General features: G+C 41.0%; 1 protein-coding gene across 1 annotated transcript in view; it reads left to right on the top strand.

Moving 5' to 3' along the window:
• RBM27 (RNA binding motif protein 27) overlaps positions 1 to 15,806 on the top strand; it is a 63,534-nt gene that overhangs the window by 38,944 nt on the left and 8,784 nt on the right. The window contains exons 10-16 of the mRNA XM_061616955.1: positions 2,040 to 2,187; positions 3,625 to 3,775; positions 5,067 to 5,318; positions 5,443 to 5,583; positions 8,189 to 8,311; positions 9,207 to 9,281; positions 9,504 to 9,668. Of these exons, the coding sequence (XP_061472939.1) occupies positions 2,040 to 2,187; positions 3,625 to 3,775; positions 5,067 to 5,318; positions 5,443 to 5,583; positions 8,189 to 8,311; positions 9,207 to 9,281; positions 9,504 to 9,668 (1,055 nt within the window). The remainder of the gene's footprint in view (positions 1 to 2,039; positions 2,188 to 3,624; positions 3,776 to 5,066; positions 5,319 to 5,442; positions 5,584 to 8,188; positions 8,312 to 9,206; positions 9,282 to 9,503; positions 9,669 to 15,806) is intronic.

The following is a 15,806-nucleotide window of genomic DNA, read 5'->3' as shown; positions in this document are numbered from 1 at the left end:
CATATATGGAACAAGAAATGCCAGATGTCCAAGCTGGGTTTAGAAAGGGAAGAGGTACAAGAGATCATATCGCAAACGTATGTTGGATAATGGAATGGACCAAGGAATTTCAGAAGAAAATTTCAGAAGAATTTGCTTTAGAGATTACAGCAAAACCTTTGACTGTGTAGATCATGAAATCTATGGAATGCTTTAAAAGAAATGAGGGTGCCACAGCATCTGATTGTCCTGATGCACAACCTATACTCTGGACAAGAGGCTACTGTAAGGACAGAATATGGAGAAACCGATTGGTTTCCAGTTGGAAAGGGTGTGAGAGAGGGGTGTATTTTATCACCCTATTTATTTAACCTATACGCAGAACATATCACATGGAAAGCAGGATTGGACCAAGATGAAGGAGGTGTGAAAATTGGAGGGAGAAATATCAATAATTTAAGATACGCAGACAATACCATACTACTAGCAGGAACCAGTAACAATTTGAAATGAATGCTGATGAAAGTTAAAGAGGAAAGCACAAAAGCAGGGCTACAGCTGAATGTCGAGTAAAGTAATGACAACAGAGGACTTATGTAACTTTAAAGTTGACAATGAGGACATTGAACTTGTCAAGTATTATCAATACCTTGGCACAGTCATTAACCAAAGTGGAGACAATAGTCAAGAAATCAGAAGAAGGCTAGGACCGAGGAGGGCAGCTATGAGAGAATTAGAAAAGGTCTTCAAATGCAAAGATGCATCACTGAACACTAAATTCAGGATCATTCAGACCATGGTATTCCCGATCTCTGTATGGATATGAAAGTTGGACAGTCAAGAAAGCAGATAAGAGAAAAATTAACTCATTTGAAATGTGGTGTTGGAGAAGAGCCTTGCAGATACCATGGACTGCGAAAAAGACAAATAATTGGGTGTTAGAACAAATTAAACCAGAACTATCACTAGAAGCTAAAATGATGAAACTGAGGTTATCATACTTTGGACACATCATGAGAAGACATGATTCACTAGAAAAACAATAATGCTGGGAAAAACAGAAGGGAGTAGAAAAAGAGGAAAGCCAAACATTAGATGGATTGATTCCATAAAGGAAGCCACAGACCTGAACTTACAAGATCTGAACAGGGTAGTTCACAACAGATGCTGTTGGAGGTCGCTGATTCATAGGGTCGCCATAAGTCTTAGTCGACTTGAAGGCACATAACAGCAATACTCTGTGTAGATTCATAATTAGGGGGAGGGCTGTAGCTCAGTGGTAACTACCTGCTTTGCATGCCCAGGTTCATTCCCCAAACCTGGAGAGCCACCTCCAGTCACTATAGACAATACTGAGCTAGATGGACCAATGGTCTGACTTAGTGTAAGGCAGTTTCCAACATTCCTTATTTTTGACCTATATCTACCTTTATAATGTGCAAGTGATATAGTTTGTGGGGATGTCTGTATATAGATATATTCCAACAGCTGATGATGCAAGGGCTGCTGTATTGCTTATTTCCAAGATAACTGGATTTTGTATGCTCGATGTAATGACTAGCTACCTTACCAGACTTCATGCTGTTCTGGAGATTGCAGAAACTATTAAGCCCGTGGACAAAACAGCACGGCCAGGAGGACTTACAGTGTAACTAAGTATTTACTCTTGGTAAAATTCCAGTGAGTATGTGACCTGTATTTGCAGACATAGTCAGTGTGTCACATGCTGTCATCACTGCTGTGCAATGGTTTTGGTTTTTCAAGTGATCAGAATTCTTAGGCATTAGATTTTCGGCTTTCACCAAAACTGTCAGTTCTGAATACCACTTGGTGGCAGGTTCCTTGAGCCTGAGCATCTCTAATTTTGCCCAACCTATTTTTGGTGTTTTCTGTTGTCAAAAATATTGAATTTGCAACATTTTATAACTTCAGCACTGCATACATTTTTAAGGGAAGCTAATAGAGAAAGATTTATTCTTGCAAATTCGCACTTTGCTATTTTATGAATATAATCCGCTTCCAGTCCACTACAACTATACAAGCCTTTGCTTTCTTTCCAGGAGCTAACATTATCATCCAGACCGAACCTCCAATTGGCATTGCAAGTAACAGCAGTAATGTATCTAGAGTGGTGCTTGAGCCAGACAACAGGAAGCGAGTTTCAAACACTTTAGAAGGGCCGTCTCCAAAGAAACCCTGGATTGTGAAGTAAGAGCTTTCAAGAAATGGCAGAATAAAATCACTCCAGTTTGTTTGAGAGTTAGTGGATCTATGGGAATCTATGAGAAATATTGAAAAATTCCTCTTGTGTGTTTAATAATGCTATAAAGATTATATTGGAATTTTATACCCTGTGGTTTCATGAATGCCAGCTTTCTCCAAACTGGTATCTTCCAGATGTTTTGGACTGCAACCCTCATCATGCCTGCCTGTTAGCCTTGCTGGCTGAGGTGGATGAGAATTGAAGTCTAAAACATCTGAAGGGCACCATGTTGGGGAATGCTGACATATGCTGTATATCTGCCCACTTCCAGTGGTAAGCTCTTTGGCTTTCATGTCAAGATTCTGGGTTGTATCCAATGTAGCACGAAGTCACTGTCCCATCAGTACAAGGATTACCGCTAGCGCAGTGGGACTCTGCCCCCCCCCCGCACTCCCAAAATCTTTTCTAGGGGTTCTCCCAACTGTCTGAAGCAGATTTGGGGAGGGCACAGGGCATGCACAGGGGAAGTCCTGTTGTACTAGTGATAATCCTTGCGTTGACAGGACATGTTACTTGGATACCAGCCATTGGCAACATAGCTGAGGAGTGATTTTCTCTCTGTTTTCCAGGTTTGGGACAGATAACTGCAAATCCTTATCATTTTGTCTCAAAACAATTTTGTAAAATAGGTTAGATAAAGGGCCACATCATCTTCCCAAGCTGCATTAACAGCTTATCTATCGTGTCCGCACAGTTGAACACCATAGCATTTGAAGCCCAAATGCATGTCTGCTCACCCATATATAGTGAGCAGTGGCCAATTACTGCTCCCTGGCCTGTATCCTCATGCGATTAGAAACCCTCCTTGGTGGTTAAACACATCTCTTTGTATGTAATGGTGTTTGCTTCAAAACCTGCATACTTAGTCTGACACACAAAGTGTAATGAAGCCCTACAGTGGTGACTTGTCCAGTATTACCTAGTGAGCATATCTGGTTAAAGATTTACGCCTATTTAGCACATCCTGATTTAACCTTTTATAGCTCAGACTGGTTCTGTGTTCTGTGAAATGGCTGGTACTTGGAAATATGTTAATCAAAGAGGAAGTAAATCATAGTATATAAGATTCAAAGTTAAATGAAGTTGTGAATTGTAATTGCTCTAAAATAGATAAGGCAAATTTACAGAGGATAGCTGCCAGTGGCTGTTAGCTCTGATAGCTAGAGAACTACTTAATGGTGGGAACACAGTGATGGATTATTCCACTTCTCCATTTCCTGGGGTATCTGACTGGTCATTTTTAGAGACAGTGTTTAGCTAAATGGGTTTAAGTTTGGCCCAGCAACTTAGTTCTTATGGCTATAAACAATAAAAATGAATGATTATTTTTGCATTAAATTATATTTTTTACATTGAGATGCAAGCCATCTTTTTTTCTTCAGACCAGCTAATAACCAGAATAAGCCAGGATTCCTGAAGAAGAATCAGTATACAAACACCAAATTGGAAGTTCGTAAAATCCCACCAGAACTAAACAATATTACTCAACTCAATGAACATTTCAGCAAATTTGGAACAATTGTCAACATTCAGGTAAAACCAGTAACGTGCCACTTGTGTTTAGTAATGCTACAATGTGAAGGGGAGCTGAACTGGAAGTTTCTGGGACCAATCTACATATGCTACATTGGTCTGTGCTACATTGTCTGGCAGAGTAATTAAATCTAAGTTTTGCTTGAAAAACTACTCCATGTTGATTTATTCAAGTATTGCAAGGAGTGAGTATATTGTACCAGTGGCCAAATTTATATTTTGTTGAGTAGGTTGCTGGTTCTTATATTAATAGCACTGTAGTGCTATCCCTTGGGGAAAACAAGGGATGGTATTCAACTAAATAGCTGCACACATTCAAAGATTACCACTAGTGCAACAAGACCGACCTCACCTCCACCCCATGTTCTGGGCACTATATGTGAATAGCATCATTTCCCCCATAGCATGCCATCAGGTGGGCTGTAGCGCCATCTATCATCCAAAGACAGAAATGCTCAGGAAGCATCAATTTAACCATTTGTAAACTTCAGAGATCATTGTGGGCACCAGGAAGGCTTCCCTTATATATTTTTTAAATTATTACATACACGTAATATTTTAGCAAACATCCACCACCACCCCCATGACTTTAATTTCTGGAAAATTTACTTTTCTGATTTGATTCTGCTACTGCGATTTCATTTAAGGAATTATATGATTAGCAACTTACAGAAAAGAGGCTCAGATGCCCATTGCATATGGGCCTAGGGATTATGGACTAAAACCTTTTTACATGCAGTATTATATCTTGAATACTTTGGGGTTTTCCCCCCATGCAGTATTATTTATTTAGTTGATTTATTCGTTGTTTGCTACCTGAAAGTCTGCAAGCAACTTAACAACATAATTAAAAGCCAAAATCATGTATCATATATTAAACAAAACAAAAATAACGTAAAATAACCACCCTCCATACAGCCACAGAATGCTTTGGCAGCACACTAATCTAGCTGCCAAAGCAGTAACACAATTCCTCACCCGCCCTCCAGCAGATATAAAAATAAAATGCAAACATAAACATCCCCCCAGCCTTGGGGCCAGGTGTGTTGCTCTGGGAATTTCCCACCCAGGAGTCTGGGCCACAAAACCAGCTGCTGCAAATCACTGGGGGAGTAGGTCTTCTTCCAGGAATGGGCTGACGCCTCTCTCCTCCTTTCAGAGAGGACAGTAGCAAAATGCAGAGCAGTAGTAAGTGGCAAGAAGTTTGCTCTGCAGGTGTTCCAGCTACTGCACCTCTCCTGTTGCTGCTCCTGTTACTATGTCATGTCTTTCCTAAATGTATATTCCTTAGGTTGCCTTCAAGAATGATCCTGAAGCTGCTCTAATTCAGTACTTAACAAATGATGAAGCCAGAAAAGCAATTTCTAGCACAGAGGCAGTGTTGAACAATCGGTTTATACGAGTTCTGTGGCACCGGGAAAACAATGAGCAGCAGCCATCCCAGCAGCAGCAGACTTCACCAGCTCTTCATCACCAACTTCACCTGCAGCAACAAATGCTGACACAGCCTCCAGCTGTAACAGTGCACAGCAGTATGCCAAAGGTGTAGTACCCTCGTACAATCCTGGGTGCTTTATATTTCCCATGCCCTTTAGAGAACAGTGTGGGTCTGTGGTGCTTCAAAGTAGAAAAACTCACATTTTTCTGTTTAATACGCACTCATGCAGGTGACTAAACCACTCCCATCAGGTGCCTATGTCATCAACAAGGCTCCAGTTAAACATCGTCTTGGAGCAACTGGTGGAAATCAGCCAGACTCTCAACAATTATTACTTAACCAGTCCAGTGCTTCTGCAGAGGATGCTCAGGTAGGGTGTGTGTGTGTGTGTAATGATTCATGTTCCATCTGTGAATCCTAAATTTTTAAATCATTGTCTTTACATGGTTTAGGGTGTTTGTGTGCCTGGTTCTGTCGGGCATTTGCCTTACTATATTAAACTGAATCCTGGCTCAGCATCCAACAGGACAATGGCTAAGCTGTTTACTTCACCCCCTCATACCACCACCACTGTAGACCCATCAGCCTGCTAATGATTAACGTGACTTGGTGAAACCTGCCTGGTAGGTTTCAAGTCCACCAACCCTCTCTCCCCGAACCAAGAACAATGCAGTTGGAAGGGACCTTCAGGAGATCATGTTAACCAACCATCCAACTCACCACTCTTTATGAGTGCCAAATATATAGTGGCACTATTTCTCCTAAAGATTTCAGTGTGGGTGTCAACTGTTACTCAATTTAGCTATGGGGGAAAAGACGGCCACTGTGCTATTATAGTTTTCATTGAAAAGCACTGCAATCCCAGAGAGAGATTAGAAACACACACATCCATTGACTGATACGATTATAATTTCGTTCCATCGGCTACTGCTGATGTGTCTAGAGCTATTGTTCAGTCCAGCTCAAATGTTTTGCTACCTACAACAGAGCCTAAATTGTACCATTCCAGTGCTGGGGCCAACAATTTAAAAAGTCTTGCTGCAGCATTCAACACCAATTTCTGATACTGCCTGAAATGGGTTGCTTCACTCTGCTATATGACTAGCCCTGGGTTTTTTTCATCTCTCCTGCCTTTCTTGATGGCTTTTGTCTCACCTGGCAAGCTGCCAAATGCACCAGTCCACCCTTCCCTAAAGCCCCTAGGGATAGAGAAGAGAAAAGAGTTCCTTGGTTGTCCCCCACCATCTCCCATGCAAATAAGACCTAGAACAGGGGTTCCAAAACTGATCCATAAGCTTCATTCAGGTGGTCTGCCGCACTTCTGCATTAAATAATCATATTGATTTCTAATTGTATTTTTACTGCTTATTTTATTTCTTACATTGTATTTTCCTGTATGGAATTCACATTGTAATACTGTACAATAAAATGCAAAATAATAAATAAAAGAAGCAACAAAAACACAACTAAAAATAATAGAGATCTAGCGCAACACACTACAGTTGCTACAACAGGCAGAAAAATTATTCCAGTGGTCTGCCAAGACTCTCAGCAATTTTCTTGGGGTCCGTGGGGAGAAAAGGTTGGGAACCACTGGCCTAGAATCTTCTCATCCTTAAAAGTCTGCTGTGTCAAGGCCTGCAGAGTGATAGCAGTCCGATCAAGAAAAACAGGAGATGCTCAGAGAGAGGATGATCAATACCTTGGCACAGTCATTAACCAAAATGGGGACAATAGTCAAGAAATCAGAAGAAGGCTAGGACTGGGGAGGGCAGCTGTGAGAGAACTAGAAAAGGTGCTCAAATACAATGATGTATCACTGAACACCAAAGTCAGGATCATTCAGACCATGATATTCCCGATCTCTATGTATGGATATGAAAGTTGGACAGTGAAAAAAGCGGATAAGAGAAAAATCAACTCATTTGAAATGTGGTGTTGGAGGAGAGCTTTGCACATACCATGGACTGCGAAAAAGACAAATAATTGGGTGTTAGAACAAATTAAACCAGAACTACCATTAGAAGCTAAAATTATGAAACTGAAGTTATCATACTTTGGACACATCATGAGAAGACATGATTCACTAGAAAAGACAATCATGCTGGGAAAAACAGGAGTAGAAAAAGAGGAAGGCCAAACAAGAGATGGATTGATTCCATAAAGGAAGCCACAGACCTGAACAGTGTGGTTCACAACAGATGCTCTTGGAGGTCGCTGATTCATAGGGTCACTTCTCGTAGTCAGCTTGAAGGCACATAATAACAGCAACAACTGGAAAAACAGACCTCACATTTTTTCACCCACCTAAAGGCTGCAGTTTTCTCACCTTAAAGGCATGACAGGGTTGGAGAGCCTGCCAGGTAATAGAGCTATCAAAAAAGGCAGGAAAAGAGAGGAGAGATCTCAACAGCTGATGAGCAGATTGATCAGCAGCAGTTAAAAGAACAGATAGTGAGGTCATAATCCTTTTAGAAAATGGAGTGAGTTCTCCACTATTGCCAGGCAAACTTTATAGTACACGTTCTTTAAACTATGATAGCGACAGCAAATTCTTGTTAACTCTACCTATTGAGTACATAATTGATGCAGTTATGGGAAAGCTATTGAAAAGAAGGGAACTAGGAGAAATTCCCAGTCAAAAGATCTTACACATCCCATTTCTTTAGAGTGATTTCATGTGGAGTCTTCCCCTTCATAATCCTGCTGTTAGTTTTGAAAATGATTTTGTATCTGCCATGTTAATTCTAGTTCTTTGAAAGCCTAAGGACACATTTCTCCTAATGTCAAGTCCATGTGTTGTTGGTAAGAGTCTTAATTTCCACGCAACCAGTAAAATATCTCAGCGAATTATTTTGTAGTTTGGTTTCATCTTTAAGAACCTTGTTTCTAACCATAATATGCAAGTTGCTCGCACAAAGCTTAATCTTGATGCATGATACATGTGTCATTACAAATTATATTGCTGCTTTCAGATGTTTCCCACTTCAATTAGCCATACAAAGATGGTTTACAGTTCCTCCAGTTTGAAGACATCCATAAAACCTGGTACAGGAAATAAATCTCATGATGTTCAAGAAGTTTTTAAAAAGAAACAGGTAACTGTTGGCATATTATTCTGTAATATTTAATAGCCATGACCTTTTAAAATGCAATTCAGTGTGTAACACATTTTCCTGTTAGTCCTGCCTTAGTTCTGAATGGAATGTACCAATATTTGAAGTTTAGCTGGATTCTTGTTTGATGGCTGTGCGAACAACCTACGTTCAGCAGATGGGGAAAACCTCTACTTTAATAGTAGTGTTTCTTTCAAGCTTGGTCTTGAGAATTTAGGCCTACATACGATGAGCCTTGGCTTTTTAAAATGTCATTCAGTCTCATCATGTTAAATGATATTCTTCCTTGAGCAGTTAGCTGAGCTTTGGGGGAGGGGGTTCAGCAACCCTTGAATTGTTACATGCTGTTTATGAACTCTACACCTGCTATCCAGCATTTGATACATGTGGAAAGATTGGTTCATGACCAGCAAGGTTCTCATTGTGTTCTAGCTCCCCTGATTCCATGTAATAGAATAGGATTTCAATCTTTCACAAGTTCAAAAAGCACCATGTAATTCAGCATAGAATGGCTGCTGTTGGAATAGAGTGAAAGGTAATAAAAACTCTAGGCATAATGAGCTACCTGTCTGGAGTTGATGTCCAAAGGCATTTATTTTATATTGCTTAAACCAGCATGCAAAGGACAGGGAGGGAACAGCTTTCCTGGAGCCATGAATACAGTCAGGCTGTGTCTCTTCTGCTTGACACAAATTCTATCAGTGATGGAAGATAATTCTGTTGTCCAGGAAACTATTGTGCTACAGTTGGTGGAAAATTATGTTAAATTTATACTGTTTATGATACTGCTTAAAATTGTGACTTAAATCTGTTTTTTCTAGCCATAGTAATCAGGATGTGCCATTTAGCTTTCTAAAAGCATTTTCTTTTTGATTAGGAAGCAATGAAGTTGCAACAAGACATGAGAAAGAAAAAGCAAGAAATGCTGGAGAAACAAATAGAGTGTCAAAAGGTATACTTTTTCCCCATTTATTCATTTTTATTTATTTCTTAGATTTATATGCCGCCCTTCCTCCCAGTAAGAGCCCAGGGTGGCAACGTGTAAGTGTATTTAATTTTAGTTTTTAGTAGAAGAGTATAACTTAGTAAGCATTTTAAGGGTGCTAACTTTTCAATCTAGTATAAAGGATGAAAACTTTTCAATCTAGTATGGTCTCAATTTTAACTTTTGTAGATGTTAATATCAAAACTGGAAAAGAATAAAGCTATGAAACCAGAGGAAAGAGCAGATATCATGAAGACCCTGAAAGAGCTAACAGGAAAAATCTCACAGTTGAAGGATGAATTAAAAACTTCATCTGCCGCTTCTACAGCATCAAAGCAGAAGTCAAAAACAGAGGTAGGTCTTCTTCACACACAGCTGTTTTGATATGTTATTGTTTAAGAAGCTACTACTGGTTTGCTACCTGTAGACAACTATCTCCTTATATTTAAGCCACCATGGGGGTCTGTTCTGCATTGATCATACATTAAAAACCCTACATTCATAAATTTCCTAAACAGAGTTCCATGTGTTGAACAAGCAGGTAGCCCCATCCCTGACATCATTCAGTTCCCTGGTCCTGCTCCCCTTATGCCTGTGCATTGAGGAGACCTTTGCACATGAACTTCCGCACAACCGAGAGCCATGCATGACCTGCAGCTCCTTCAAATTGTGGAATTCCTTTCATGCTGATAACATGTAAAGGCATTCATCATAGTCATCTGTTTTCATCTTATAGGCATCAGTGAATGAACAGCTAGTTCAGATTCAGGTAGTTAAAATCTTAATATTTGTCAGATTTCTTGAATTCTAACTTACAAAATATGATACCCAGCTGCTTTTTCAAACTCTCAGGTGGTATTTCCAGTCTCAGCTTTTTGAAGTAAAGAAATCTGTCACAATACTTAACTAAACTTGGCTAACTTGTAGCAATGCATTGCTTCCATCCTGTATTTTGGGCTTGGATATTATAAGAGAATTACAAAAAAAACAAAACAGTGGTGTCATAATTACAGTAGTTATGTGAAATGATATCACTTAGCTGAACTCTTCATTTTTCATTAAACTCTTCTTTTTATTGTATTTTTTTTTAAGTCAATAAAAACTACATATAATTAGCTGCCTTCACACTGAATATTTTTCTGCAATGTGGACAAGAGTCAGACAATGGTAGATAGAATTATGCAGCTAGGAGAGTGGCTGTATACTATAGCCAGCATGGATTTTTCGCATTCCGCAATGTTAAATTGAAAATACCCCCCATGCCATTCTGCTGCTTCCCATAAGCACATTGCAAAACAAAACCTTACAAAATTTACAGTCCTGAACTCAGAAACGCTTGCTTAACAACCCTTTAAGTTTTCATGGCGATACACAAAACACTCAGAGAAAACCGAGAGTTCAAAGTGTAAAACAACGGGGGGGGATCCAGACTCTTGTTGGACTCATAATTTGTTAAAATTAATTAAAACAAATCCACGTTCACAGAGTACCTGTAATCCTATTACTGACTTTGCCCCATAATCTGACCTTCATCTTCTGCACTTTAAAAGTTAAAAAAAATGCACGGTTGATTTTTAATTAATTTAAGAAATTTAACATTGAAGTCTTTCATAACATTAGGCATGCTCAGTAAGATCCAACGGTCAGTGTTGTAAAGTCAGACTTACAGTTGTTTGGCTTGGCTAATCAGGGCCACACCCATGCCAGACCTTTATTTCACTTTAGACAGTAATGGCTAACCCTTAAGAATTCTCGGAAGTGTAGTTTGTGAAAGGTGCTGAGAGTTGTTAGGAGACTCCTATTCCCCTGACAGAGCTCCAGTTGCCAGAGTGGTTTAACAGTCAGTTGCTCTTCTAGGGATTGTAGCTTGGGGGGGGGATAGGGCATCTTCTAGTAACTCTCAGCATCCTTTACAAATGACACTTCCCAGGATTCTTTGGGAGAAGCCATAACTGTCTAAAGCGAAATAAAGGTCTGGTGTGGATGTGGTCAGTGACAGCTTTGGTTTAAATTAGGGTGGGAGGCTAAATGTGTCTGGTTTAGAATAAAAAGGTGGGGAAACCCTGAAAAAGAATGATATTGTTCACAATGTTTTCCTTTTGGAAAGGAAAGAGGCTTTCCCTCTGCCCACCCACCCAATCTCCTCCCTTCCTCCCCTTCCCCCCCTGCTCCTCCCCAAGTCAATTTCACCTATCCTAAGCATGATTCCACAGATGTAAATCCCACTGAACTCAATAAGCATGCAAATGATCAGACCTGCCTTTCCCCTCCCCCTCTCTTCTTCCACTTCTCTCTCCCTTCCTCCTTCCTCCCCTCCCTTCTTCCTCCTCCCTGCCCAATCCAGCCCTCCCTCCTCCTCCCTCCGGTCAGTTTCACCTATCCTGAGCATGATTACACAGGAGTAAATCCCACTGAACTCAGTAAGCATGCAATCATCAAACCTCCCCTCCCGCCTGCTCCCATTCCACTCTTCCACTCCCCCTGCTCTTTCTCCTTCTCCCCATCCCATTCCCCGTGATCAGTTTCACCTATCCTAAGCATGATTGCAGGGGAGTAAACCACGTTGAACTCAATAAGCATGCAAATGATCGAGCAAACTTCCACAGGATCCCATTTCTTACCTCCTGGATTAAAATGCAGAGAAATTCACTAAGTGGCAAACAAAAACCCTTGCAGTTTAAGAATGTATCTATAGCAAAAAGATATTTCTATCAAAGTTTTAAAAGCAGTGAAATTGGGAAGCTATAATGAATGCACCAGGGGAGCAGGAGACCTGATATCCTCTCTGAGGTATTGTACTGCCTTATACATTTGTAAAAATGCAAACACAATTTAAAGTGTTTTAGTGCTTTGTTTGCCACCCTGGGCTCCTGCTGGAAGGAAGGGCGGGATACAAATTAATTAATTAAATAAATAAATAAATTTGGGTTGGTCTTTCACAGTCCAATCCACTTCCTGTGTAGCTTGGAAGAATTTGGTAACGTCCCTCTGAGCATATGGTGAGTGATGGCAACGCCTGCAATCAGCCCAAATAACAGAAGGCATGCACTGTGCTAATCTTGTTTTAGCAGGGATGAAGCAACATTATTAAGACAGTTGATACAGTTCAGATAGCCACTTTAAATATGTATGATTTGCTTTGCAATTGTAGTGAAGTTTCCTATAGTAAATCATTTTCTCTTGCTTCTCTTTCTGTGAATATGTGAAGTACAGTAACACTTTGCAAAGTTTACACTAAAAAAACTCCAAAAACAATTGTGGAATAATGGCACTGACTATTCTGCAGAATAGTCTCCAATGGACGTGAGGAGTGTCTCAGTTTGCACAAGATAAAACAGTGGGATGTGAAATGTATTCTAGCAAATTTCTAGGTGTGCTGTATGTTTTTAATTGACCATGCTCACCTTTGCTTAAGTGAAGTGGTTTAAGCATACAGGCTGAACACATGTATCTTCGGCAGGCCAAGTTTGTTTTTTCCAACAGCTAGAGTCATTCCTGAAGTAGCAACATATTGTAATCAGTCTGATTTTACATTAAACTGCAGTTTCAGATTCAACTGTTAATGCACCCAAAATAGAAATAGAATATAACCTCCACTTTGAAACACAAATGGCTATCTTCACCATCATGACATTGACCAATAAAAGGCTTTGAAATTAATAAATACAAAATTAACACAGATTTCTAGGATGAATAATGAGAGAAATATAATTTTCTAGGTTAGATTCTCTGTAGAAACAGCAGAAACACAGGAAAGAAGCAAAGTAAGAAGAACCTCAGCAAACATACAAAAATGTAATTCTCCATCTTTGGAGATGGCAGGTGTTGCCACCACTCGCCATATGCTCAGAGGCACATGTTGCCAAATTTATTATTTATTATTTATTTATTATTAATTGCATTTTTAAACCGCCCTATAGCAACAAGCTCTCAGGGCGGTGTACACAAGATAAATTCTTCCAAGCTGCACAGGAAGTGGACTGGACTATGAAAGGCCAACCCAAATTGTGTTTGCGTTTTTACAAATTGGTTTTTGTTTGCTGTTGTTATATGTCTTCAAGTCAATTAGGGCAGAACAATGTCTCAGAGAGGAGGTCAGGTCTCCTGCTCCTCTGGTACATTAACTATAGCTTCCCAATTTTGCTGCTTTTTAAAGTTTGATAGAAATATGTTGGCTATAGGTATGTTCTTAAACTGCAAGGTTTTTTGGCCTATTAGTAAATAACCAGCCATGAAAGCAAACTGCTTCTCACCAAGAATCCCAAAAGCCCTAATTCAGTTTTGCATTTTATTACTAAGGTAACTAGCATACATTTTTCCAATAACGGACAGTTATTTGGGTTAAAACTATCCCGCCTTTTAAAAAAAGGAACAATAATAGCTGTGTTCAGGAAGTCAAAATTTTGCCAGAGCTACTAATGGTGGTGGGGGGGGGGAGAGATTGGCTAATAAAGGGGCCCACCGGGCCACATTCGCCTTCAGTAATTCTACAGCACTCATTTGAATTGCTTCTGGGAATAAATGTATCGGGGGGGGCTGCCTGTTTGTATCAAATGGCATGTAAGGCATCTCATTGCCTAAAAGCAAGATAACAGGCAAGTGACAAGCTAAAGAATGTGTAGATGATTGTGCCAGAACAAAATTCAAAACTTTACTTCAATTCAGTTCTGAAAAGGCAATGAAATTACAATTTACTGCTATATTTTCAAACCCAAATACCCAGTGTGGAGGTAGTCATGGGATAAATTAACACATGAGACAAATTACACACAATAAAAGAAACTGTCTCTTGCATTGTAGTGAATAGATGTGTGTGTTGAAATTTATTCACCCTGTGCAGTACTACTTTGATAATGAAAACCCAGCAGCCCAGTGCTAATTGGTGTAACTGCAATACATGTTTGAGAAGCATCCCCTCAAATATTGTTCTGCATAAGAATATCATGTTCATCATTGATATTCTTGGCTGGTGAAAGCCAGCAGGGCTGTAACCACCGGCTGGGCCAAAGAGGTGATAAACGCCTCCTTGAGAGAGGGAGTAGTCCCTGGTAGTCTCAAGGAGGCAGTAGTGAGACCTCTTCTAAAGAAACCTTCTTTGGACCCAGATATTTTGAACAACTATAGACCGGTGGCGAATGTCCCTTTTTTGGGCAAGGTCCTGGAGCGGGTGGTCGCCGGCCAGCTCCAGGCGCTCTTGGATGAAACCGATTATCTGGATCCGTTTCAATCTGGTTTTAGGCCTGGTTTTGGCACTGAAACAGCCTTGGTCGCCCTGTATGATGACCTTTGTCGGGAGAGGGACAGGGGGAGTGTGACCCTGTTGATTCTCCTTGATCTCTCAGCGGCGTTTGATACCATCGACCATGGTATCCTTCTGGGGAGGCTCGCGGAGTTGGGAGTTGGGGGCACTGCTTGGCAGTGGCTCTGCTCCTACTTAGCGGATCGTCGCCAGAAGGTAGTGCTTGGGGAACATTGCTCGACACCCTGGACTCTCCATTGTGGAGTCCCTCAGGGGTCGGTCTTGTCCCCCATGCTCTTTAACATCTACATGCAGCCTCTGGGTGCGGTCATCAGGAGTTTTGGAGTGCGTTGCCATCAGTACGCTGATGACACGCAACTCTACTTCTCCTTTTCACCTTCTTCAGGTGAGGCTGTTGATGTGCTGAACCGTTGCCTGACCGCGATAATGGACTGGATGAGAGCTAATAAACTGAAACTTAATCCAGACAAGACTGAGACACTGTTGGTGAGCTCTTTACCTGCCCAGATGGTGGATGTTCATCCTGTTCTAGATGGGGTTACACTCCCCTTGAAGGAACAGGTTCGTAGCTTGGGGGTCCTTTTTGACCCTTCCTTGTCGCTCGAGGCTCAAGTGGCCTCGGTGGCACGGAATGCGTTTTACCATCTTCGCTTAGTAGCCCAACTACGCCCCTATCTGGACAGTGACGATCTCGCCTCAGTTGTTCACGCTCTGGTAACCTCTAGACTGCACTACTGTAATGCGCTCTACGTAGGGCTGCCCTTGAAGACCGTTCGGAAACTTCAGCTAGTGCAAAATGCGGCAGCCAGGTTGTTAACGAGGACCCGCTGGTCTGCGCATATAACACCTGTCCTGGCCCGCCTGCACTGGCTGCCTATTTGTTTCCGAGCCAGATTCAAGGTGCTGGTTTTGACCTATAAAGCCTTACACAGTGTGGGACCACAATACCTTGTGGAACGCCTCTCCCGCTATGAACCTACCCGTTCACTTCGTTCAATATCCAAGGCCCTCCTCCGGGTACCAACTCATCAGGATGCCCGGAGGATTGTTATTAGATCTAGGGCCTTTTCTGTGGTGGCCCCCGAACTGTGGAACAGCCTACCTGTGGAGATACGCCTGGCGCCTTCGGTACTTTCTTTTAGGCGCCAGGTTAAGACCTGGCTATACTCCCAGGCATTTTAATGTTCAATGTGTTTCATTTAATTTTTTTTTTCATTTAACTTGTTGCTGAT

This window comes from Rhineura floridana, chromosome 3 (assembly GCF_030035675.1).
Source record: "Rhineura floridana isolate rRhiFlo1 chromosome 3, rRhiFlo1.hap2, whole genome shotgun sequence".
NCBI lineage: Eukaryota > Metazoa > Chordata > Lepidosauria > Squamata > Rhineuridae > Rhineura > Rhineura floridana.
The sequence above is the reverse complement of the archived record's forward strand: the minus strand, read 5'-3'. Positions and strand labels throughout refer to the sequence as shown.